Source organism: Bos javanicus, chromosome 26 (assembly GCF_032452875.1).
Source record: "Bos javanicus breed banteng chromosome 26, ARS-OSU_banteng_1.0, whole genome shotgun sequence".
NCBI lineage: Eukaryota > Metazoa > Chordata > Mammalia > Artiodactyla > Bovidae > Bos > Bos javanicus.
The window spans coordinates 22868587-22894882 of record NC_083893.1 but is presented as its reverse complement, the minus strand read 5'-3'; the positions used below and the strand labels follow the sequence as shown (position 1 = coordinate 22894882).

The 26296-nt window shown below is 44.6% G+C and overlaps 1 protein-coding gene across 11 annotated transcripts in view; it reads right to left on the bottom strand.

Moving 5' to 3' along the window:
- GBF1 (golgi brefeldin A resistant guanine nucleotide exchange factor 1) overlaps window positions 1-26296 on the bottom strand; it is a 123855-nt gene that overhangs the window by 6420 nt on the left and 91139 nt on the right. For 5 of the 11 annotated variants that reach the window (XM_061403242.1, XM_061403243.1, XM_061403237.1 and 2 more), the window contains 27 exons: window positions 23961-24092; window positions 19438-19556; window positions 18791-18899; window positions 18226-18286; window positions 16982-17036; window positions 16155-16253; window positions 13093-13240; window positions 12542-12765; window positions 11846-12014; window positions 11213-11424; window positions 10480-10578; window positions 9703-9897; window positions 9303-9492; window positions 8571-8711; window positions 8162-8250; window positions 7007-7209; window positions 6443-6566; window positions 6028-6153; window positions 5676-5758; window positions 4790-5026; window positions 4414-4507; window positions 3869-4045; window positions 3480-3544; window positions 3271-3394; window positions 3007-3078; window positions 2767-2861; window positions 2380-2533 (listed from right to left, as the gene is read on the bottom strand). In XM_061403242.1, coding sequence (XP_061259226.1) covers window positions 2380-2533; window positions 2767-2861; window positions 3007-3078; window positions 3271-3394; window positions 3480-3544; window positions 3869-4045; window positions 4414-4507; window positions 4790-5026; window positions 5676-5758; window positions 6028-6153; window positions 6443-6566; window positions 7007-7209; window positions 8162-8250; window positions 8571-8711; window positions 9303-9492; window positions 9703-9897; window positions 10480-10578; window positions 11213-11424; window positions 11846-12014; window positions 12542-12765; window positions 13093-13240; window positions 16155-16253; window positions 16982-17036; window positions 18226-18286; window positions 18791-18899; window positions 19438-19556; window positions 23961-24092 — 3596 coding nt within the window. The remainder of the gene's footprint in view (window positions 1-2379; window positions 2534-2766; window positions 2862-3006; window positions 3079-3270; window positions 3395-3479; window positions 3545-3868; window positions 4046-4413; window positions 4508-4789; window positions 5027-5675; window positions 5759-6027; window positions 6154-6442; window positions 6567-7006; window positions 7210-8161; window positions 8251-8570; window positions 8712-9302; window positions 9493-9702; window positions 9898-10479; window positions 10579-11212; window positions 11425-11845; window positions 12015-12541; window positions 12766-13092; window positions 13241-16154; window positions 16254-16981; window positions 17037-18225; window positions 18287-18790; window positions 18900-19437; window positions 19557-23960; window positions 24093-26296) is intronic. The other 6 variants (XM_061403238.1, XM_061403240.1, XM_061403247.1 and 3 more) reach the window with 3 other exon arrangements.

Sequence of the window (26296 nt, the reverse complement as noted above, 5' to 3'; positions counted from 1 at the left end):
AGTTTCAATACCACAGGATCCCTCGTGTTGTTCTTTTATAACTACACTTGCCTCTTTCTTGGGCTTCCCTGATAGCTCAGTTGGTAAAGAATCCGCCTGCAAATCCAGGAGACCCCAGTTCAATTCCTGGGTTGGGAAGATCCCCTGGAGAAGGGCTAGGTTACCCACTCCAGTATTATTGGGCTTCCCTTGTGACTCAGCTGGTAAAGAATCCATTTGCAATGCGGGAGACCTGGGTTCGATCCCTGGGTTGGGAAGATCCCCTGGAGAAGGGAAAGGCTACCCACTTTGGTATTCTGGCCTGGAGAATTCCATGAACTCTTTCTTGCCCCGATCCTTACCCCCTGGGCATTTGTCCACAACTTCTAAAACTCTGTCAATCAAAAATGTCATATACATGGAATTATACAGTATATAACCTTTTGGGATTGGCTTTTTTCATTTAGCATAATTCCTTGGAGAACCATCCAAGAAATTGTGTATCAATAGTCTGTTGCTTTTAGTTGCCGAATAATATCCCATGGTATACATACACTATACTTTTATGCTGAAAACCATCTGGGCTGATTCTAGTTTTGGCTACTACAAATAAAGCTTCTGTGAACATTCATGCACAGGTTTTTATAAAAGTTAGCTTTCATTGCTCTAGGATAAGCACCCAAGAGCACAATTGCTGGACTGGGTTAAAACTGCATGTTTAGTTTGATAAGAAATGACTCTATTGTTTTACATTCCCACCAGCAATTTATGAGTGACCCACATCTTTGTCTGCATTTGGTATTATCCCTATTTTTCACTTTAGTCATTCTGAGAGGTGTGCAGTGGTATTTCACTGTGGTTTTGTGTTTCCCTGCTGGCTCATGATTTGAACATCACTTAATCTTTTTCATGTGCTTATCTGCCATCTGTGTATCTTTTTCATATATTTCACTCATTTTCTAATTTTTTTTTTTACTGTTATGTTTTGTGTTCTTTTACATTTTAGATATTAGTCTTTTCTCAGGTATTTGATTTGAAAACAAACACTCCTTGTCTTTATATCCTTTCCACATTGGGCTCTGATAGAGTAGAATTTTTCATATTGATGAGTCTAATTTATCAGTTTTTCCTTTTATGGATTGTATTTTTGGTGTCAAGTCTAAGAACTCTTGGCCCAGCTCCCAAAGATATCCTCATGTATTTCTATCTAAAGGTTTCCAAGTTTTACATTTTACATTTAAATCTATAATTCATTTTGAGTTAACTTTTCTATAAAGTATGAGGCTTAGGTCTAGGTTCACCGCCCACTGTGGATTTCAATTGCTCCAGCAATTAAAAAGGTTATCCTTTCTATACTGAATTATTTTTGCACCTTTGTCAAAAAATTAGTTAGGTTTCTTTGTGTGGGTCTGTTTTTGGCTTGTTACATTGATTCATGTGTCTGTCCCTCCAAAAATACCACAGTGTTGATTACTGTAGCTGTATAGTAAGCCTTAATATCAGATGGAGTGACCCTTCCCACCTTTTTTCTCAAAATGTTTTTTGGCTATTCTAGGGCCTGTGCTTTTCCATGTAAATCTTAGAATAAGCTTGTTTGTCTACAAAAAAACCTTGCTGGGATTTTCATAGGAGTTGCATTAAACAGATCAATTAACAGAGAAATGGTGTCCTCACTACACTGAATCTTTCAATCTATGCATATACTATGTCTCATTTATATGGGTCTTCTTTAATATCTTTCATCAGCATTTTGTAATTTTTAGCATACAGAGTATATACATGTTTTGTTAGGTCTATAGCTAAGTATTTGATTTCATTTGGAACACTTGAAATGGTTTCATTTTCTATATGATCATTGTTAGTATTAAAAAATGTGATTAATTTTTGTGTATTGATCTTATATCCCCTGATCTTGCAGAACTCACTTATTATTTCTATGCTGGTTGTCTTTTTATAAATTGGGCAAAGGTCCTAAGCATGAGAACTAGGAAATCAGGTACAGGGCTGGGACTGCCACAGGGCAGTAGCTGTCCAACCCTACCGAGCACAGACGCTGAGTATCAGGCTTCATGCCAGAGGCCATTCCAGACTCACTTCCAATGCCACCTGTTAAGACTCCCCCAGCCCTGTGCAGATCACTGGGCTCATGCTGCTGCTGCTGCTGCTGCTGCTGCTGCTAAGTCGCTTCAGTCGTGTCCGACCCTAGTGACCCCATGGACTGCAGCCCACCAGGCCCTTCCCGTCCATGGGATTTTCCAGGCAAGAGTACTGGAGTGGGTTGCCATTGGGCTCATGCTATAGGGTATTAAATGAGCTCTCTGTTTCAGGCCATATCCATAACTAATACTGTGGTTCTACCCCTTATATAACTTCCTGCCCTCCCAGCTGCACTCTGCTTACCTGGCCACTGATCTCTTCTCTCCGGAGTAACCGAATGGCTAGGCGCAGCAGCCCCACCACTGCCCGCTCCACAAGGAAGCAGAAGTCCTGGGCCTGGACACATAGGTGGTATAGATGGTCTCGAACAGTCTGCCACACACAGCCAACACGGTCCCTGAGAAACATAAGGGATGAAGACAGTCTCAGATGAAGAGGCCGGTAGGCAATAAGCCTTCTTTTCTGACTGAAGCTAGGCCCTGCAAGGCAGGTCTAATGAGCAAGCTTTTCCTCCACTGCCTGCAGCTTCCTGTGCTTCTTGTCCCTAGAGTCCACCCTGCAAGATGACTCCAGGCTTCCATCCCTTTGGCACAAGTCCAGTATGAGGCCTGCCTAAAGACTGCCTGCTACCTGTTCTCTAGCACAATCCTCAGCAGCATTTCCAGGCAGAAAGCAGCATCCTCTTCATCATAGGTCTCTTCATCTGGTGTCACTGAGACCAGAGCCTGGAGGAGAATAATTGCAGGAAAGAAGGCATGGAGAAGAAGCCAGCCATTGGCCCAGCCCTGACAATGACTGAGGCATATGTCCCTGTCTCCCCTCCCAGACCCAGCCCAGCCCTTTCATCCCTCTTTCCTCTTCACTCTGTACCTTCATGAGCTCCTGCAGTGACTCCAGCTGGAGGAATTTGCTTTCTGTGATCATCTTTTCTGGGTCACATTGCTAGAGGGGCACAAGGGTTAATGATAAGGACTAGAGGGAAGAGAATGTTCCCAAGAAGCTAGGAAGAGAGGGCAGAAGGAGTCAGCTCTGGTCACAAACGCTAGTGATCCTAGTCTTCAGTTCATACAGCGGTGTCTTATCTTGTACAGAAGGGTCTAGGCTTGTTCACCAGGGGTGAGCAGGGTCAGTTACCTTGATACAGTCCAAAGCCATTCTCTTGGCCTCTTGGTTTTCAGTGGATGGGCCCCGCACACTAGACTGCTCAGTACCACTTAGTGTCAGCCAGCTCACAAAGCTCAGCACTGTTGACTCTCCTCTGGAGAAAGAGGGTACAAGCTCTAGTGAGCTCTACAGTTCTAATACTCCCTCCCCAAAGTCTCTAGCCTCTGATTTGCCCTCACCGGTTTGATGGTGTCTCTTCCCGCTGTAGACAGATCTTGCCATTGGGATCCACAAAGTCTTCTACCTGGAAAATCAGGTCAAGAATAATTTCTTCTCACATGCCTTTTGCATTTCCTATTCCTCTGAGTAAAGTTTTCTGGCTTTTTTCCTGTTGCCCTCTGCCCTCCACAACAGACAGGGTCCCCTCCAATTGGTGACTGGTAATGACTTCTACCAGTCTTCCTTCACAGCTATCCCCTGGCTGAAGATCTGTGGTCTTACATTTGAGGCGTTCCTGGTAAGCATGCATCAGGCCCAGTGCTATTCTCAACCATTTCTAAAAACAAACAGTACATAATCTTGGACCTCTTGCCTTGTTATTATCGATTAGTCTCCTACCAAGAATTACCTCTACCATAGCCTTGGGTAGCAGTTGGGCTCGGAAGAGTTGCAGCATGGCCTCCATGATATTCTTCCAGCCCTCTCGCAGGATGTCACCATGACGGTGGGCCAAATGGAACACCGTCTTGGCTGCAATGTGGGCTTTAGGGTTGCTTCCAAACACAGTGGGTAGGTTCTCAATAGACTGGAAAAGAAGATGAGAAGAGGCTGAGAGCCTGGCAAATGAATTGAAAGGAGATTCTCTTTGGCCTGTACCTATGTTCCTAAGGGTCCTTCTGCTATTTCTGCTTCAATCCCCTGTAATGTTGGTGAGAAGGGCTAACCTGGCTAAGGCCTTCTCCACTATTGTGTCTCCTCTCTCATCCCCATTATATGAGGTAATGCTATTCTCATCACAGGGATGTCAGACAGAAATGGCCTAAGCTCTTCTGTAGTCTGGCTGAGTGAGAGAATATGCTGAAGGGAATCAGCTCCACAGATAAGGGTAGATCTATGGCCAAGGGAGAGGTCTTCCTTTGGAATGCCAAGAACACAGTTCCTATCGCTGCTCACCTCACTGCTGAGAGCTGTGAATTTGCATAGAGAGATGATGAGATTGTCAAACACATCACTGAGGCCATAGTGGGCGGAGATCATGGCGCACTTCCTGTAATGTCACATACCAGATACAGTCACTGAGAGGCCAGGCAGCCTTTCCAAGTCCTCAAGGAGGCTTGCTTGGGATTCTTCCCTAATCAGTCTCAGGAAGAAACCTTTTACTCTTGAGTCTGTTTAATACTGAGCTTTCCCAAGCTTCAGTCTCCCTCCAAAAACTCAGGAGGAACCCCATTCTAAGGACAATAAGAGTAGGAGTCAGAGAGGCATGGAGGCAATCATGTTAACTCAGAGAGGTGGAAGAAGATTAAGACCAAAGTCAAATCCTGGCTACCTGAAGCCTGAGATGGCTTTTTGGATGATTGTCTCCTCAAGGCTTTTGTCAAAGACATAAGAGAGAGCAGCAATAGTGGGGCCCCAGGTCATGGTGAAGAGGTCAAGATCATAGCTGCCAGCAGGCACACGTAGGAATATGCCCTCTGGGGTGGCACCACGATGAAGCAACACATTCCACACATAATTCTCCCGGACCAAGCCTGTCTGCTCCTCAGGCATCACAATTTCCTCATTCCTGTCAGGAGGTAACAAAAAGAGTAGGTGCACTGCTCTGAACTGACTGGTCACAACCTAGGAAAAGGGGCTTTGCCCAGAACTGGCACTTCCACCAATGAGAGGTCATCAAAACTGCAGCTTAGTGGTCTGCTTTCCTGCCCACCAGTGGCACCAGGGAGAAAGAAAGGAAGCATCCCATAATCTCCAAGCCCTGTCTCTAAGTGGCCCTTTAGTTCTATAGTAAGATCTCATATTCTTTCTGAGTATGAGAGAATAAACAATTCTTTTTCTGGTTTATAGTAAAAATCTAAGTGTCCCAAACGTCACCCTCTAGCACTCATTTTGGGTTCTCTACTACCCCCATCCTAACGCATTTTGTGAGCTAGACAGGAAAATCTAGCTGCTGTGGATTCAGAAAACAGGGCAATGATGCCCCCTCCACTCAGCAGAGGCAGTTTGAATCCTGGCTCAGGGTTCTTCAGTTATAGTACTGTTCAGCTTCTTTAAGAAATAAATGAGTTGGAGGAGATGGGGCTGCCCAGCTAAAGTACGAAGCTAAATCCAGGGCATGTGAGTCACTGCAGACTGATATGATGCCAACATTTGGAAAAGGAAGCAGTGTGCTTCTCCTTAGCAGAGATGTTACAGCATTCTCTACACATACTCACTTGATGGCATGGTACATGTCCTCCAGGATGTCTTGTTCAAAGTCCTTGCCTCCATTCACACCTTTTAGATTTTTGCGAAACTCCTAGAGACAGGGCAGTAAGATTCACCCTACCATGTGTCAATGCTGAAGCCCCACTCAAGGAACTCCTGGGTCTATGGTAAATAGGACTTAGGAAACAGTAAGTAAAAGAATCCACTTCCCTACCCCAGTTCCTCTTCTGTACTGCCCAGCCCTCCCTGACTCCCTTGGACAGAACCGTGTCCACTGTGCCCAATGGAAATCCCACATCCTTCCTGCTACCTCCAAAGCTGTGCTGGAACTGCTCTGCCACGGCTGGGATTCAATCTTACCTCTAGGGTCATGGGCGCATTCTGTTTGCGAACATTGTGGTTGTGCTGGTCAGTATTAAGCATGATGACAGCATAGGCCAGGGCAAAGCAGGCATCGCTATTGGCAAATGGGGAGCCATTACAATTCTGAAAAAGCAAAGACCCCGCCTATGTCAATGCTCTTCTCTGGCCAATCAAACCCTCACTGCCAACCTACTGGTCAATGCTGAGACAGAGGGAAGGTACCAGTCAGAAAATGACCCATCTCTTGCCAACTCCTTGATGGAAGTTGGCATCCCCTCTATGGGAAAAAGCTCATTGATGTTCTTCTCAGCCTTCTTAGGAGACAGAAACTGGGTCTTTCAGTTGAAGCCACAGAAACCCTTAGTCAAATTAATTTGGGATGCTGGACTCAGCCCCTGCCACTCAAACTCACCCTCCAATGTTCTGTGAATGCCTCTAGCAACCTCTGGATGACCGGTGCTTCCCCGGGCAAGCGGAAGGCTTCCAGGTAGAGCCGGAGAGCTTCATCTAATCGCAGACCCTGAAAGCTGAAAGTGCTACAGGGAAAGAAAGAAGGATGAAAGACTTAAGATATAATAAGTTGCAAATGTTGGGTTATCTATAGCTATAGTTCCCCTAAGCTTCTCCTATTGGAACAGAAGCTGAAGGCTTTGGCAAAGGGGAGGTATATTCTGGACATCTCTAACACTGAGTCGGTTAGTACTTTTCACATCAGTGTGCTCCTGCCTAGAAATTTCATTCTGGAACCCAGAACCTGCTCTGTGCTCAGGAACCCTGCTCTACCCCTTTGCAATGTTCTCTGTATAGAATGGATTGGCCCCTTCAGCTTTCTTGCTGGAGACTCTTTTAAACTCAACAGATATAAATCTTGGGAAGAGGAAAAGCGTGTGACCTGGGTTACCAGCAGGAACTGACTGGTACTGTTTTGAACTGTCTGTCCCCCAACTACATCCCACGTTTCTTACAGTTTCCTCACCTCACAAAGCTCTCCAGCAGGTCAATGTTTTTGCGGTCACTCACAAACTCTCCAATCATTTTCTTGTCCAGTCGAGGGTTCTCTCGCAGCCACTGGGCTACCTCTGTGTTATCCATTGGGATGGTAAGGAGACCTTTCTCCTGCAAAAACTGGATCCCCTTCTTTGGTTTCTGGTTGAACTGCTCTGTGCCAGTGATCAGCAGCTGCAGGAGAAAGATAGGAGGTGTCAAAAGCTGCTCTGCCCCTAAAGCAGACAAGACCAGGCCTCCATCAGGGTCCACAGCTGGTCACCTAATGGGTTCCTAGGACACAGCTCACTCCAGAACTAAGGCTGAATCATATTGACCCTTAAATTTCCCCAATCCCCATTGTTTATGTAGAACTGGCTGAGGAATTCCTTCTCACTCCTTTTCTGAGTACTAAAAATGCATAGCACTCTCCTCCAACCTGAGAATCAGGGGGAAAAAGTAGAAGAAAGAGACTAGAGAAGGTTTTCTTTTCAGTTTTACAGCCATCCCTAGTATTTGTTTACAGACTAGCTGATTCTAGTCTTTCTTTACAGATTCCCCTTCTTTCTTTGGTTTCCTAGCTCTTAAGGCCCTGGAGTTTGAAAGACAAGGCGAACTAACTGTGACGATACCTTTTTGACTGTCTATCCACAGTTCTGCAATCAAGGGCACATGTAAACCAAAGTCATATAGGCTGGCCTTAAGATGAAGAAGGGTTAAATAGGTTTTCTTTGTATTAAGAAAACCACAAAGCACAGTTATTTGAACTTTACTAAAAGCACCAGAATAAATGTCAATACCCTTTTATTGCCAATCATCACCCCAGAGCTCCAGATGACCAATAACCTTCAGTGACCCACAGGATACCAGTTCCCAGGACTCCTGTCACCACAAGTAACACTTGACTCTCAGTGAGGGAAGCATTTGCCCAGGAGCACACAAAAGGTGGTCCTGATTACATGGCTTAGGAGTAATGAAGGGCTTCAAAGGAGACTGGGGGACTGCTGAAGTCCCAACAAGCACAAAAATTAGCCATAGGAAACTGTTCAGTGAGCTGAAACTCTCCCTTGTTCTCTGAAACGGAACCCCACAGAGAACACCCAGTCAGAGCGGGTAGAGGTTGAGCTCTGGGGATATCTATATGTACCTTCTTTTTGTTTTTAATTTCAATCAACTCCCGTGGATCTGGCAGGAGACAGGAAAATCGAGGTGGCTTCCGGGTAAACTTTTTGTCAGCTAGGAATGGGAGGGAAAGAGTGAAACACCAGTAAGACCTCTTTTACCAGGATAATGACTTTTAGAAGGATCCTGATATACCCTCTAGTGAAAACAAGGATGCCTCAGAAAGTTTCTTGTGCTCATCAGTCTTTCACATCCCTAGAAGTTCTATTTGCTAGGGCTCCCAATGTTCTCCTTCCTCTCTCTGGGTCTGAAGCCAAGGTTAGCGGCCAAGTTCATTTGGGTACTGCCCTCAGGGGTTTCTGCAACCGTCCCCTCTGTTCTCCAACAGGTCTTCAAGCTGAGGGGGCTGAGGAAGATGGACATCCAGTACATACCCCCGGAGTCACCAGCTTCCTCCAGATCACTGCATCCTGGTTTCCCATGTTCTGCTGGCAGCCGCCCTCCACCTGGCAGATTCAGGCCTGCGATGTCTGGGGCCATGCCTGTAGCCTTCCCATCACTGGCTGCTCTCTCAGCTGGTTAAGAGAGAAGAAGCTAAGTGAAGACTGTACTGTAGGTATTGTAGGAAGTCAAGCAGTGCTTCAGGACAATCGAGTCTCAGGCAAAAGAGATCTGCAAGTTCCCACATAGGTCACCAACCCTGACAGGATAAACTCAAGCCCAAATAAGTATTCACTATCCCACATTAGTCAAGCATTAGATTCTATAGTTTAATAAATAGATTACTGAGTCACTTTCCTTGATCTTCTGCACCTCAATCTCAAGGAAAAGTTAGAGAAGATTAATTAGATTTGAGGCAGTTACTGGGAGTAGGAAAAGGAAAGTAGGAAAAGGTCCTATATATCATTTAATCTAAATTCTCTTTTCTCCCCATAAAGAAATAACAATTCGGTAAAAAAGACAAAGTACGGAAGAAGAGAAAGGGAGAAGTCCATGAATCTGTTAATGTGCCAGTCTGGTCTATGATTCACATCACCAAATCTTAGAAACACAGAATTAGGAGTACTTCAGAGGAAGAAATGAAAATGTAGGAGAAAGGATTCAGTGAGTAGAGAAGGGATAAACATAGACTCCTGGGATTCTCAAAGAAAAGAAATTCCTCTCACTACTGTTGGCTTCTCGAGTGCCATCTACTGCCTCATAGCCAGGTCTGGCTGCCTCTTTCCTTTCTTGCTGGATAAGGTTGTTGAGGACTTTGGCCTGGCAGTGGGCCTCAGTGCTGTCAATCACTGTCAATAGGGCATCGAGAGACAGCAGATGTGTTGTATAGAGCTGACCAGACACAGGGAAGGCATTCTGGAAAGTAAACAGATCCAGTAGACTTGAGGTTAGAATACTTCTCAAAAAATCCTAAAACTGCCCGTAACTTTTACATTGCTTTGAGAAAATGCCCTTCCTTTTGTTCCCCAACTTTCAAGTGTTTCATTCCCTATATGTACTATCCTCACTACCACCAGAGAGATTTCCTTAATTTTCTTTCTAGAGACCAGTAAAAATGCTCAGCACCTTGGACAGCAGCTTGGTGAGATCTTCAAAGAGGTTGGAGCAGTAGTAGTCACAATCATAGTTGATATAGAGCTCGGTGACAAAGCTGGGGATGTGCCAGAGCTGCACAATAGCCTCCAGTGCCATCTCCTTCATCTCATAAGGCATCTTCGGGTTCTCCACAGTGATGATCTCCATGAGCTTTTTGATGTACATCTGACAATAATCCAGTAATTGCCATTTGGATGGGGAAAGGGTTCAAGATAAGAAGAGGCAAATTAGACAGGAAGCAAATGCTAGCCAGGAAGCATGCATTAAGAGACAACGGTATTCCATACCTAAAGACATTCCTCTCTTTGCCCTTCATGATGGAGCGGGCTGGTTCTCTACCTCGTGCCTGATCCAAAACAAGTTGCCTATTGCCCTTTTTGTGCTCTGTGAGCCTGATCTGCTCCTATTCAGGGTTCCTTTTTGCAATTTTCTGGTGAATTCAGCTTGACCTGCCTGCTTGTGTTGCAAAAGAACTATAGGCAAAAGAGTTGTACCCACTCACAGGGAGGTTACTTGCCCGTTCTACGTTTGGGTTCTCCTATTTTAAAGCCAGGCAGATTTCTCTGGGCTCCTTTTAATTTGACCATGAGGGAGGTTAGCCAGTGAACCAAACTATGGAGGCTAAAAGCACTCTCCTCAGATGCCACTAAATCCCACCCCTGCAGCATGACAAAGCTGATCCAAATGAAGGTGTCATACATCTTCCTATTTTTTTTTCCTTCTTTTTTCCAAGTTCAAGAAACTCACCTCTAATTGGAACTTGAGATGCTCCCTCATGCTCTCAAAGAGTAGGAAGCATACCCGAAGGGAAGCAGCATAAAGGTTCAGTCGCTCTACGCTGAGTAGCTGGAGATCACAGTAGGACAGGCCATTAGGTTTCTGAACCTGACTTTGGCTCAACCAAGAGAAGAGCAGGAGAGCAAACTGTGGGAAGTTGCCACCACGGGAACTCTATATCTGTGCTCTGAGGGAACTCTGTATCCAGCCATTCCTATGTTTCCCCTTGGTTGCCAGCATCCCCGGGGAATTAACGGAGGCCTCTTGACTATCATTAGTGGTCAGTCAGAGAAGGCAATGGCATCCCACTCCAATACTCTTGCCTGGAAAATCCCATGGATGGAGGAGCCTGATAGGCTGCAGTCCATGGGGTTGCTAAGAGTCGGACACGACTGAGCGACTTCCCTTCCACTTTTCACTTTCATGCATTGGAGAAGGAAATGGCAACCCACTCCAGCGTTCTTGCCTGGAGAATCCCAGGGACGGGGGAGCCTGGTGGGCTGCCGTCTATGGGGTCGCACAGAGTCGGACACGACTGAAGCGACTTAGCAGCAGCAGCAGCAGCGGTCAGTAGGGGAGGTAGGTTCTTTCCTGGGTCCTATACTCTTCACACGAATCAGCCAAACCTCCCTGTGTCCCTGGCCCTTAAGAGACCCTGAAAAAAAGCCAGGGGCTTGGCGCCCCTCTAGAAATCCAGTCTTACCTGGAATAAGTGGCGGCACATCTCATCCTTGATGAGGCCCAAGAGGGTTTGGCACTGGGCTATGGGGGCAGACTCAAGAGCCACTGTGAGCAGATGCAGTCCCATGTGGATCATAACCTCGGAGTTGTGGCGGTCGTGTGGGTTGGTGAGGGAGATGAGAAAGCGGAAGAGCTCACGGATGCAGGGAAGACCATACGGGACCAAAGCTGTGCCTGGGAAAGGCCAGGAGGGAAGTGGGATTGCTAAGAAACTGGCTCAATCACAGGACTAACCTGCCCTGTATTATACAGAATATTTCAGATAAGTGATTCTCTTCTGGAAAAAAAAAATTTTTTTTTTCTAGGGCAGTAGGGAGACTAGTCTCACTTATTGAAGGGAATCAGAATTGATGATCCCACCTTTCTGTTAGAAGTCTCAAGCTTCTATTCTTCCCTTTCACTTCCTATTGTTAACCAAACTCCCTCTCTGTGTAAGCTAGGGAAGGGCTCCATCCAACAGTCCTCTGGCTTGATTCCATTTCCTCACTAGAAAATAGCCTAGGAGATTGCTAGAAGACCCCCTGGATCTAGGATGGTTTAGGGTCAGACAGCTTAGTGAGTTGGATAGGGGAAAAGCCTGTCTGAGAGTACTCACCTTCTTTCTGAGAGGACTGTGTAAAGCGCACGCCCCGGGGATTGACGTAATCCATGTCGTGGACAGAGGCGGAGTCAGAGTGGTCAGCAGGGGATGAACACTCCTCTAACACTTCAGGGATGGATTCCACAGATGTTGATTGGGCCTTTTCCACATGGGCCCCTTCCTGCTATGACCAGTTATGGGGAGGATATAGGAAAAAGGATGAGGCAAGAGCAACTTGGAACTTATTTCCCTTAAGTCTCTGTCCTCCAAGTGTCTCTAATGGACTGTGGGTACAGCGCCAGCTCAGTGGGCTATGAATCACTGCAAGATGGTTTAGGGAAGGAGTATGACGAAGGACTCAGAAAACATCACCTGAGGCAACACTGACCTATGGTGACTAGAACCCCATACCAACAGAGGACCTCAGGGGCTTGGGATTTAGATCATTAACATCCAGAAAAAGCCATGGCCAGCATCCTCACCTTTGCCAAGTACTGCCTGTATGCATAACTTGAAAATCCCAGGAGCTACCCACCACAGTGAGTCATGCTATGTATTCTTCCTAGGCAGCACAGCTAATTCTAGGAAACAGGGAAGAACCCCTACTGCCCCAACCTTCTTGTGAACCAAGGCCTGGATAAAGGAGCCAAGGGATCAAGCCAATTCCCACAGCAGAAGACTGCACAGGGATCTTTAGAATCAAAGCCATACCTGTGGCTCAGGTTGCTCGGGAACCCCCAGCTCACTGCTGCCAGACTCTGCAACTGTGCTGTACCCTGGAGAGCCAGGCTGCTCCAGGTCAGTGAGGTCCTCTTTGGAGGTGGTCTGGGAAGAGAACCCCAGACCACTGTCAGTAGAGGGGCTGACCACTGCTGAGGCCGTTTCTGAACTTGCAGAGGAGATGGGAGTGGGTACATCAATGAAGGGCATGCCACCTGCCAAATAAAGTAAGTAAAGCTTAAAGAAAAGAGACTCTGGGAAACACCTACCCTCCATGGTACCGTTTGTTTGCTTGTTTTTGCCTAGACTGCATATGCTGGTCTCTAAAGTAGTCATAGTCCCACTGGAAGGAGAACAACCTTAAGTCACTGCAGAATTGCTAAATGGTCACAGTGTGACCTGACCTGGAATTTTTCCTTTTTGCTCTCTGCAGAAGGACCAAAGTGCCTCAGTTAGTTGGTCTTCACTGACACAATTCCTGAGAGAGGTAGGAGCTTTTCTTCTACCTATTCCAATCAGAAGAAGCAGCTCAAGGTACTCACCACTGAGGTTAGAGGATAAGGTGGTTCCACTGGAGGTGGGCTGCTCTGAACCTGGTATGACTTTGGTCATATGGCGTGGGGCCCGGGGAGATCTCTTCTGTTTCTTCCACTTAGATGAATCACTCATGCCTCCTGCTCTCATTTTCAGCTGGAAATATCATACCTCATTAGCCCTGATATTCAAATTAGGATTCTATCCCTAGAAATCTCCCTTCTTTAGTTCTACTGGTCCCTACAAAATAGCCTATACACCACATCTGTACCCAAGTAACAATTGAGACCATCAGAGCACAGTCCTAGTCCTCTAGCTGGCCTTCTACATTTGCCACTTTAAAGGTCAGCCTGGGAGCCTCCAAGTGCAAGGTGACATTCTGTTTTTAGGCTGGTCATTGCTAAGGTCAATCCTCACACATCACTCTGCTTCCTTGAATCCCAGGTGGCCATCCTGAGCCCTGTAGATGGTGCCCGACCCTGTGCAGAAAGGGTAAGGGCAGGGGTCCTTTGCCAGAAGCTTCAGATCTACAGGCCCTGGATCCCTGGGCTTTCCTCCTCAACTACCTGCATAGAAGCCTTTGACTCCTAGTTCTTACCCAGCTATGAGAGCCTACTTCTTCCCAGCCAAATGCTTAGCTTTCCTATTACTTCATGAACTGGGCCTAGATCCTAACCACATCCCTCATGCTTGATTGTCTACATCAAACAGGTCAAAGGTTCATTCCTTGGAATTATGGAAGGAGTGGTATCCCAGCTGACTTGTGGAGTTAAGGATGAAAGGTCATGTCAGGCTGCTGCTCTGGTACTCCCAATTTCAGTATATAAATGAGCCCTCCTGTCCTTTTCACTGTTGGGTCTTTCTAGAAGCAACTTTATGCTTTCAGATGCTAAGACTACTGGTTTCTTAGACTCTTGCTCTATTCCATTTCCCTCTCTCTTGCTATATTTCTATCCCTCCTATAGCTTCTTTTTAGTCACAAAGGAAAACTTTTATCACCTGTTGACTACTTTAGGGTATAAATTTTCATGCATTTTTTTCTACCCTAAGTTCACAGCTACTTTGTTTAGGCTCATTTCATTTTCTTAATCCTGATGCCTTCTCAGTTATGGTTTGAATCCAATCCCACTTCAGTTCTATCAAACTATTCCTAGACTGATGGACCATTCCTGGGATGGGCAATAAAAATTCTCTTCTAGGAACCATTAGCATGACTCTAAAAGAGAGTAGAAACAATTTTTCTCCCTGCCTCTTTCTAAAGGCTGAATATACCCATGTTATCCTTGGCCTATTCAATTCCTTCTGCTATCTGAGGGATAGGCCCCCCTTCTTCCCCCAAGCCCTCCAGAATTTGGCTAACCTTTGATGTTTTGCTTAGAAAGCACGTTATTTTTTCCCTCCCTACCCATATCTCCACCCATAAAGGAGAGAGGCCCAACAGCTGAGCCCCACTTCCAGCTCTTAGTAACATAGCAACAGCCTAGCATTGGATTTACACTTTTTGTGCCTGCATCTCCTAAATGCCAGCAGTCATATGCCTAGAATAGAGCTTCAAGTGCTCTGAGTACTGCGGTTCCTGTGGTAAGCAGGAACCAGGATGCTCCCTCTGGGAACCACTGAAGCTCATGTGGGTCAAGTCCATGGCAAAAGAAAGTTCTGGAGGTAAGAATCAGTCAAACATACAGATAGGCCAGAAGTCCAAGAGATCAATGAGGGAAAACAGGAAGCTCCTGGCTTAAACTGGAAACTGTCACTGAGCTCCAAAAAACACTCACATCTGGGCTGACTTGTGTGAGATATCTTTTCTCTCCAGGTGGCTCCCCAATTTCAGGAATTTCAGGTAGTCCCACTTTCACTGAGAAGCTAGTCACTGAAATTCCTTCCCACACTAGGATCATATCACTGTCTCCTTCTCCATCCTCTGCAGAGGCAGCTTTAACCTGATCATTTCAATGAGTGTTCTCTGCCTCTTGGCTGGAGTAAGAATTGAGAGGCTGCCAGTTCTTACAAGTGTCTCAGTCCTTTAAAAGTATAGCTGTGCTCCCTGTTCTAAGATCCTAAAGTGGGGGCTGGGGTGAACAGTTCATGAAACTCTTCATCACCTTTTCCATATAATTTTACTTCCAACGGACAATACAAGCTTTATTTAAAAACAGGGGGCAGGTTCCAGCTTAATAAGCATGGCAAAACGCAGGGTAGCCACTGAAGAGAGCTGCAACTTGAGATTAGGCAAGCACACAAATGAAACTTTGAGACGAAGCATGCAGCGAGAACACAGGCCTGCGGACTGCCAAGTGCACACACAGTCCATCTTCAGTGACCTCAATGTCCACAGCTACACCTCTAGCATGCACACTCTTGGGATAGCTTAGATAGCCCATACTGCCTTCTTTCCTTCTCCTTCCTAAAGCAGGGATATGGGGATTACAGTAATCTTTAGCTTGTACCTCTTCTAAGTTCCCCTACTTCTCAAGGACAGAGGGTCCCCTGGCAGATTACAAAGTATTTCCAGTGTCCTGGGCTAACCTGGGACCTGGCTCCTTTTCATCCATCTAGAGTCCTAAATTTTAGAATGACTCCTTTAATGGTAACCAAGAAGAAAAAGACCTCAACCAGACAGACTACCCTTTCCCTCAAAACCAAGTTCAATTATCCAGCTAGAATCAAGGACTATGCTTAAGCTTTTTAATGCCAGCTCTGAGACAGAGAGAGGGTAGAAAAGTGAAGGGTCTTATTTGACGGTCCCTCATAGTTCCCCTAGAAATGGTAGATATTAGGCCTCCTCACAAGATGGCAGCAGGACCCAGGCTCTCTATCTAGGTTCACTACACAATGTGTTACCAGTTCAAGGCTTCCTTCTGCCTCCAGGCAGCCAGATGCCCCATGAAAATTCCCAACACTGCAAAGTTACAAACCCATGCAGCTCTTCCAAAGCTGTGAAGTATTACTAGGGAGGGGTAAATTGTGCTCTACACAGAGGACATGGCACCCAGATGTTACATATAAAAAATAAACATTTAAATAAATAAATTAATTAAAAGGGGGTAAGGAGAGGGAGAGGGAGAGAGACCTTGAGGTTCTTAAAGAGTAGTACCCTCTCTAACTGGTTCAGGGCTTTGGTCTGCTCCCCACTACTTAGCTCCAGTTTGTTGAGGAGACATGGAGAAATCTGTGAAAGACAGGCAAATGAACGATTTAAACAGAGTGAAATAAACTCAGACACAAGCCAACAGGGCACAGGGCAGGAATGGGGATGGATGGCAGGGGAAATGGGAAGGTCAGGTTCATGCACCAAATAGCCCAGGGTCAGCTTCAAGGGCAGAAGCTCGTAGGGCTGCAAGCAGAATCCTCATCAGAGGCCTGTGAAGTCCAGGGCTTCAGTTTAAGATAGAAAGAGGCCATTCTTCTGAACACCATTCTTCTCCTAGCAGTTTGAGAACCTTCTGGTCTGGAGTCAGACTTGATTTATCTTGTCAGAGGCTAGCCCAAGCATGAGCCCAGTCTAATCCAGTATCAGGGGATTTTAGGTATAGCCTCTCTAGGCCTCCTACCTGCTGACAAGACTGGGCCCTAAGGGGATGGCAGGACTTTCACCTTTATCAGCATACATTTTTTGCCCAGCCTGATGGGCCTCACCCAGTTTCCATGAAGGACTGGCTCACTAGCTTACATGGTAGGTCAACAAAGATAGGCTAGAAAGGAAAGGCTGGGGAAGGAGAGGTACTTGGGAAAGAGGTACCTGGAAAATTTCTTGGTAAATGAGTGATAACTATTTCTAGATTCCAAGCAAACCTGTCTAGGCAAAAGCATACTTTTGCTAAGCAAGGGTATCCAGGAAAATCCCAATAGCACAGAAGCTGGGAGATTGAAGTCTGGGTGAGGGATAGCAGATCATACCTTTTTCATGTTGGTCCCCATATAGTTCTTGGGTTCTTCTTTAAACTGAGGTAACCTGTAAGATAAGAAAATCCCATGGACTGTAATTAGGGATAACAACAAATATTCCCCTTCATTTCAGCCACAGCCCAAAGACGCTCTAGGTCAGAGTCTCTTAGGAAAAGCTAGAAAAAGAAACAGGCTCATTTCACCCTTTTCAGAGCTTCATCGAAGGGCCACAGAAATTGAGGAACACGGAACACAGACACGTTCTAAAAAAGAAGGTAGATGTCATGAGGGAAAGGTGACTAAGTATCCCTGGAGTGCAAAGGCTCTTTTCATCTTTAAACTGATACTCTCCTGCTTGTATTCACCTGGCAGATATTGCTGAAAGGCATGATATGGGGAGAGGGCAGTCTATTAAAACCCCAGGAGACTGGGCATAGGGTCAGAAGTGAAAGGCAGATGAAGTTTTGAAACCAGTAAATTTGAACCTGAGAAGTAGGAAACAATTAGCAGCAGGGTCCAGAGGCAAATCTAGTCTGTGGGTAATAAGGATTATTATTTATAGATTTGAGAACAAAAATAAATCCCAGGGGGAAATATTTGTGTGTGTGTGTGTGTGTGTGTGTGTGTGTTTTAATAGACTATTTAAAAAAGCAATCTTAGTTTCACAGTACACTGATTTCCTATAAAACCCTTGCTCCCCTACATGCATAACCTCCTCCATCATCGATATCCCTTAGGGGAAGCTGTAAAGCGCTCGCCTCAGGGCTAAGATGAGGGCCTTGATGAGGATAACCAATGGTTTTGGATTGCAAGGATACAGGACTTTCAGTGTTCAAATGAGGACAGACAGTTCAGGCAAACCAGGATTGTTGGTTACCCTAGCCTTGGTCCTTCCTCACAGAAACTGGACTGAGCTCTGGGAGCTCAGCAACCTGCTCCAGGCTCCCTTGAGTTTGGCTTCCTCTCTGGGTTTCCTTTCCCAGCTGCTACTTGCACAGAAACTGACACAAGTCTGGGAGGCAGAAGTTCTGTCAGCCTAGATCAAATAACCCTCTGCTTCCCTCTGAGGCCAAGCCAGCTCCCTCCTCCTTCTCCCTTGCATGGTAACCCTGGGCCCAGGGAACTATTCCCATCCACAATCTCAGTAGCCTCTGATGTGGCTGTGGGGTTGGCCAGGTCCCTGAAGTGGCTGTGTGGAAGCAGGCAGGCTCAAGAGGCCTGGGCAGCCGGGCTGAAGCAAACAGCAGCAGGTTTACCTTGTGAAGAGCAGCTGCACCATGTCTACGAGAGTGTGCTCTGCGGATTTTCTCAATAACTCTGCACAGGCAAAAACAAATAACACAGGTGTCATTACTTGCCGTGCTATTATCAGGAGGCTTCTCAGAGCAGACTCCCCTCCAAACCTTGTTTACTAAGGATTATACCAAACTTATTAAAACCAGCTCCAGCTCAGCCTGGCAGCCTTAACTTCACTGACCCACTAGATGGCACTACTGAGTCAGGAAAAAAAGGCACAAGGATATGTTCTCAGGGGTTGTAGGCTGGTGTCAATCCCAGAAACCTCAAGGGAAGATCTGGTTCTGGGCTAAGTCAGTCTGCGATCTAGTCCAATTCCTGTCCTGGCACAAAGAGTTAAAGTCTCTTCTAGCCACAAAACAAATTGTCAAGTACAGATACTTCAAGATCCCTATGGCTCCACAAGGTAGATGATGGAGAAGTCATGAGTTTTCTGTCTCTCTGGGGTTCAGAGACAGCATCTATATTTATACTCACAGATACTGCCCTTAGGAATGATGAAGGGCCCAGTATTCAAGCACCTACCACTGAGCCTCATTTCAAAGCAGATCCGGAAGCAAGACTGCATAATCTCACACACAGATTCATTGGTTAGGTGGGCACCTACTGGGGTCAGCAACAGAGTCCGCAGTACCTACCAGGAAGAAAAAGGAGACACTATGATAAACAAGGCAGGCTGGGTGAAGAAGGGTGTATATGAGGGGAGAGAAAGTGCCTCCTGTTTCTCTAGTCTCCTATGGAAGCGCTCAGGGGTGAGAAAGAGGTTAGCAAGAATGCTGACCTTGCTTCGGCTTGGTGCTGGTGGTCCAGTCTCTCAGAAGCTTATCTTAGGAGCTGTGTCTTTACATTATATGACCTCGACATAGCTCAGCACTCATTTCTGCCCTAGCCCACAAACCCAATGGATGGATGGCACAGATACAGTCTGCCAGAGGTACAAGTGTATTAAGGGTTCTGGTTATTTGATATCAATATCAAATTTAAAGCTTTTAATTATTTTCCTTAGAAAAAGCTTTTACTTTGGGTACGGAGCAGCTTGTTTGGAAACACAGTAGCTCTCCAAGCCTCAGTGGAGTCAAAACACAGCTTCACATTGCTGGCAGGCTCCGGTAAGTAGGGCCGGAGGCACCAGCTCCTGGCCATTAGCCTAATTGCTGTTCCCCTCCGTTTACCTGAAGGATTTTCATCAGGACAACCTCATCGCTGGCAGGATCTGTGCCCACAAAACGGGCATGGGTGACAGCATCTGCCATGTTCTCCATGCCCTCTGCTGTGCCCTCATGGCTGGGATCTGCTCCAGCAAAGAAAAAAAAGAAAGGATATGAAGAGGAGAGACAAAAAGTCAAGACGTCCTGTGTAGGGTCTATTTTGAGAGACTTTAGTTTTCTCCTTTTTAATTCTCTAACCCATGGCTCCCTGAATTACCTGAGAGTTTTTGCCCGTAACTGGCTGATATATGTTGTGCCCATCCCAGCACAAACACTACCGTGTAAAAGTGGTTCTCAATCATATATCATAATCATCTGGAGAGCTTGTAAAAAATAAAAATTGCTGGCCCACACCCCAAATTTTTGATTTAGTAGGTCTAGAATGGGGCCTGAGAATCTGCATTTCTAACCAGATTCCAGGTGAAGTTAGTGCTGCTGGTCAGGGGACCACACTTGGGAATCACTGGTGTAAAGGTACTCACTTGATAGAGGAAGGACCTGGAAATTTGAGGTTTTGGCCCAGAGCAAGTGCCTGGGAGGGCCAGAGCTTTGAATGCCAAGGTTGTAGCCTTTCTCTTTTCATGTGTTCTCTTTCAACACATCTATCTGATTGCTTTTGGAATGCAGTATTCTGGTGCAACTGAGGTAGGGGAGTAGAGGTAAAAAATGGACAGTCACTGCTGCCAATATGCAGATCTGGGTGCCCATTACAGCAAATCAGAGAGCACTTCCTGCTTTGGTTTCATGCTTATTAAAAACAGTATGTCATGGACAAGAATCCCTAACTAAAGATTAAGGAGTGACAGGGGACAAACTGAAGAGGACTGGAGGCTAGCTAACTGGGAAGCAAGAGAGAAGAAGACCTTAAACTGTGAATAAGAGGAGAGATGCCAGCTCTGACAACCAGCACAGGGGTAGAAGCTAACACAAATGTTGCCAAGGAGGAAGCTGGTCCCATTCATAATTTAAATACCCATAAGGAGTAGACAAAGAGGTGACTTCCATCAAGGCTTACAAAGGTCCTCCAGGCAAGCCTGGATTGTTCTTGGGGGGCACAAATAGGAAAAAAAAGATGGGACTATGACAAAAACTTTGTGAGTAACAGAGAAAACTGCTCCAGAGGTGACATGGTGTAAGGTAAGAGAACCTCCTAGTTTGAAAGTGTAGGAATTAGAAGAAATTCTCCATTCTCTTTCCTTGTACCTGACAATAATGGAGTTCCTGAATTTGAAGCTCAGGGGATGGCTGAGAAACCAGAACATTTCTCTTCCAACAATGAGCCAGAACACTTTCATCAATGTGATTGGTTTTCATTTTTCTCTTCCGTCCTGGTTAGTCTCCGATACCTGGTCAAAGACTCTCACTGTCCTATTTACTTCATGCCTCTACTCAGCATCATGAATGGCTACTTTAGAGGTCATGCAGAAGGAAGCCAATTTCACGATGATCTATAGTAGAGGAAGTGACCCAGCTCCTTCTATTACCCAACTCTCCATATTTCTCCCAATCAATACAGAAAATCCTATACTCTCAAGGCAGTTGCCTGAATCCTCTCTCACAGGCCTGCTGGACAGAGTCCACAAAAGGACCTTTCCTTGCTCAGAAAATCCAGGACCTTCTTGGTGCTGTGTGGGTGTTTCAGAGCTCCTAGTGAATGGCAGCCTTGCTCTCACTGCACAAACTTCTGGGGGTTTATTTCTTCCCTTCTTTCAGTAACCTCCCTAGTTAAAGTGGTTTAAGCTCTACTGATCTTTTTGTGGCCCTTAGCCTCTGAGCTTGAATGAAGTAGCAAACTTAATTTTCTAAAAAGGCAAGTGCAAGTGACAGGTCCTTAGAACCACACAGGCAGGGCCTCACAAGCCAGGCAATCAGAAACACAAATCCTGATCTGGCAGCTGTGTGGGGCCAAATAAAAGGCTGGTTTTTGGAGTAGGATCTAAAATAATCCTAGAAACCTTCATGACAGGATTGAGAGATGGAGGGCAGTTCCTTCAAGAAGGGCAGCCTAAACAAAAAATTGGTCCACTTAACAGACCTTATCTTCTCCAGAACCTCTTCTTTAGAATCTCCTCCTTTCCCGGCCACCCTGGAGAAGACTGCAGGGAAATTTGCCAATCTCATCTCCTTTGCCTTCTGGCTTTCATACATTCCTTCCTGTTCCTTTTCTCATGCCCACTGCAATCACCACCTCCAGCATTCTCTTTTCCCACCACAGGAAACTCCAGTGACCAGCTGGCCTGAGGTCTCCAATGACCAGCCTGTCTGCCAAGCCAAGAAAGGCAAGAAAGTAACACTGACAAAAGAGCAGAGGGAAAAGGCACAGAGGGCAGCTACTGGAGGCCATGAAGAGAGATGACCTGCAGGTGGTGCTCAGGGCAAGGCTCTAAGCAGCTGGGCCTGATTTTTGCTTAGGACAAGTATGAAGCTAGGACCACGGTGCCTGGAGAAGCTGATGCCCCTATTCAGAACCTAGCTGCACCAGCATATTTGCTCCCAATCCTGAATGCTTCAACTAAACAATCCAATTTTCTAGAAAAGATAAAGGGTTTTCTTGCCTTGAACTGAAGGTCATTTTCCTTTCTTGCTAAGCTTCTACTTTTCCTGTCCCCCTAGTTAGAAATAAGGACAGCTGCCTGTGTTCTATGTTCCTCACGACTGCACATGGGCAGACAACATGAGAAAAAGAATTCAGGATTTTGAGTGACAAAATCAACTAAAAATAAATTTTAAAAATACACCATAAACAAATTCAGAGACAAACAATAGACTAGATAAAACATTTGGGCTAGATTGAGAGAAATCTGTAACACTATGATAGATAATGGGTTAATATTCTCACTATACAAAGAACTTCTACAAACTGATAAGAAAAACAAAGACAACTCAATAAAAGAGAAGACATTCAAATTTCAAGTACAGGAATCTGTCATACAAAAGGAAATTTTATAATAAAGCTATGTGAACAAGGAAGCTTATTTCAGTATTATTGATAATGGCTCAAAATAAGAAACAATTTGAGCTTCCCTGGTAGGCTAGTGGTTAAGAATCGCCTGTCAATGCAGGAGAAATGAATTTGATCCCTGGTCTGGGAAGATTCCACATGTCCCTGAGCAACTAAGCCCATGCCACAACGACTGAGCCAGCGTGCCCATGTGTCTAGGGCCTCTGCTTCCCAACAAGGGAAGCCATCACAATGAGAAGCCGGTGCACCACAACAGAGAGTAGCCTGGGCTCACCACAACTGGCGAAAGCCCACGTGCAGCAAGGAAGACCCAGCACAGCCAAAAAGAAATAAATCTTTTCTAAAAAAAAGACAGAAACAACCTAAATATTAAATATTCTCCAGTAAGAGAATGATTGAGTGAACTGTGTTATATCTATACTATAGAAATTATACAGCTACCAAAAAGAAAAAAATCTTACCAGGGACTGAGAGGTAGGGGAAATGGTGTATTATTACTTAATGGTTAGAATTTCTTGTCTGGTATGATGAAAAAGTTTGAGAAACAGATGGTGGGGATGGCTGTACAACACTGTGAATGTAGTTAATGCCACTGAATTATATACTTTAATATGGCAAATTTTATATTATGTATATTTTATTACAATAAAAAAAGAACATACAAACTTCCAGTTATACGATTAGTAAGTTCTGGGGATGTAGTGTACAGCATGATGACTATAGTTAACAATGCTATGTTGTATGTCTGAAAGCTGCTGAGACAACAGATCTTAAAAGTTCTCATCACACAAAAAATTTATTACTATGTGAGGTGATGGACTTAAGTAAGTATGGTAATCATTTTGCAACATATGCATGTATCAAATCATTATACCGTACAACTTAAACTAATACAATGTTATATGACAATTATAATCAATAAAATTAGAAGGAAAATAATAAATCAGATAATTATATTACATACACTGTTTTAATACTATTAAATGAAAAAAAGTTTAGCACACAATTCTATTTTTTCTTTTTTTTTTCACATTCTATTTTTATTTCTTTTTAAAAAGAAGTAGAACTTTATATATATTTATATACATGTATGGAAAGGTATAGATAGATTCAAAGCTTCCTGTTGACATCATTTAACCTAAAGAAGGATGAGGAACATTGAGAGAGACCATTAACTTTTCTTGTAGTCACCTCTTTATTATTTATCTTCTTAAAATAATCATACATTATACTGGAAAAATAAAGATAAACTAAAACCAAACCTCCAAGGGCATCATATCCTTTATGCCTCCAAAGCACAAAGAAATCAGTAGTCCCAAGGAAACCTCCTCTCACTCCCCACTCTGTACAACCTCAATCAATTAGTGTGATGAGTAACCAAAACAATCCTATTTCTTTTCTACAAGGAAACAGATAGCTGGGGAAAACTTTCCAACATCACCAGCTCATTGCCTAAAGCCTGACCACTCTGGGAAAGGCAAAGAAATGAAAGGGTGTGGTCACTCAAAAAAGCCCGAGTGCTTACCTATGAGCGCATAGGACAGGAACTTGTTGACAGAGGTGAGTGCAAGTCCAGTTATAGGGCCAGTGGTATCTTCAGAGCGAATTACTTCCAGAAATGGACGAAGGAACACATTGGGCTCAATTTCTGAGAGTTCTGTAAGAAAAGAAACGAGCATGAGGAGGTGCCATCTTACAAGAAACTAAACATAGAAAAAGGCCATTTTGTCTATGCCGTGAGGCAAAGTTCTTAGTTGCTGGGACCATCATCCTCCTTCTGGATTATCTGGAATCAAACTCCAGACACTATGTTGTTTTGTCTGTAAAATTTTTAGTTTGTAGCTCTAAAAGATTAAAAAGCTTAAAAAAAAATAACCCACAGTATCATTACCATGTTTAAAAATTAACAATAAAATGGTTAAGACGGTAAATTTTATGTTTTTAATATACATATACACACACACACATATTTTAAACCACAGTTTAAAAATTAACAGTAATCCTTTAATATCATCAATACAGCTGGGTCAGTTTTTCATGTCCATTTCACCACCCTCCCCAGGGATACACAGGTAAACCTCATCTTGAGGACAGCCAACATGGCCAAAGAGACCTCAGGATGAGCTGCTGTCTTCAGGTCTTTTGTAGTTATAATCAAGCTCACTTCTCTCAGAGATAAAGAATGCAGCACATCCCAGGAAGTTGAGGGGGAAACTTGTGGTTTATAGTCCCTTGCTGAAAAATAACTTTAAAAAGAACAAAAGGCTGTGTTGGAGGCAGTTTATAATCTATGGCCAACCTAGACAGCATATTAAAAAGCAGGACATTACTTTGCCGACAGAGGTCTGTCTAGACAAAGCTATGGTTTTTCCAGTGGTCATGTGTGGATGTGAAAGTTGGACTGTGAAGAAAGCTGAGCGCCGAAGAATTGATGCTTTTGAACTGTGGTGTTGGAGAAGACTCTTGAGAGTCCCTTAGAATGCAAGGAGATCAAACCAGTCAATCTTAAAGGAAATCAGTCTTGAATATTCATTGGAAGGAGTGATGCTGAGGCTGAAACTCCAATATTTTGGCCACCTGATGCAAAGAATTGACTCATTGGAAAAGACCCTGATGCTGGGAAAGATTGAAGGCAGGAGGAGAAGGAGAAGGGGACAACAGAGGATGAGATGGTTGGATGGCATCACCAATTTGATGGATATGAGTTTGAGCAAGCTCCGGGAGTTGGTAATGGACAAGGAAGCCTGGCGTGCTTACCCCATGGCGTGACCATGGGGTCACAAACAGTCAGACACCACTGAGCTACTGAACTGGACCAAAAGGTCCTAATCACTCTCCAGCCTTCTTTCAATCTACAGTAAGCAGAGGGCTAACTACCTTGAGATGATGAGGCAATTCATGATCTTTATTTTATAGATGAAAAAAATAAGGCTCAGACAAGACATGACTGACCCCAAATCACACAGCTAGTAAGAAGCAGAGCTGGAATTTGAACCCAAACATATGGTTCTAAACCCTGCAAAAACATTACATCTATTCTACTTAATTATCAGCACAAACTCCTGAATTTAGGTTTCATCCCAGGTCTAAGAAGCTACTCTATACTGGACTTGCTCACTACCCTACTATGCCTGGGGTTTAATTTTTGTTTTTCTACGGTGCTATCATACATCAGACACTAGCTTCCTAAAAGGATTCCTAAATAGGCTAGAAAGACTTAGGGACTGGATAAGGGCTGCCCCACCTTTAGAGACAAAAGGAAGCTGGGTTTCCTAAGCACCTCCATTTTCATGCAAATACAGGGAGCTTCCGACTCAATTCCTACCACACCCCTCTCAGGGTAAATATTCCCTGGCCCGGCTGCTCCGCAGATTAATGCTTTAATTAATTGGCAGATTGGGTAGCATTTTCCAAGCTTGTCTGTATAGTGATCACATCAGCTGTATAAAACCTGCTTCTCATCCCCCGTCACCCCCACCAAGAGAGATACAATCTGCAGAAAAAGCCTAGAGAAAAACCTTTGTGTGTGTGTGTAAGATGGTAAAGGGTTGAGATGTAAGGAATAGAAATATTTGGAAAAAGTGAAACATATAAAATACCTTTAAAAAGCAGACTGAGAAAATTAAAGTCATCTAGTTCTGCTGCTTTAGGAACACAACTCTATTACATACAATTTGGTTTGTCATTAAAAAAAATAGTCAGGTTGGGAATATTTGAGATATGAAACTGTTAAAGGGAAAAAAATCTTTTGAGATGTAGGATAGGGAACAGGTTTTTCTGAGCATTCACCCAGTTGCTATACCTGTATTTGCTTTGTAGTCAAAGACGTGGGCAATTTTACAACCAGCATTTGACACTTTC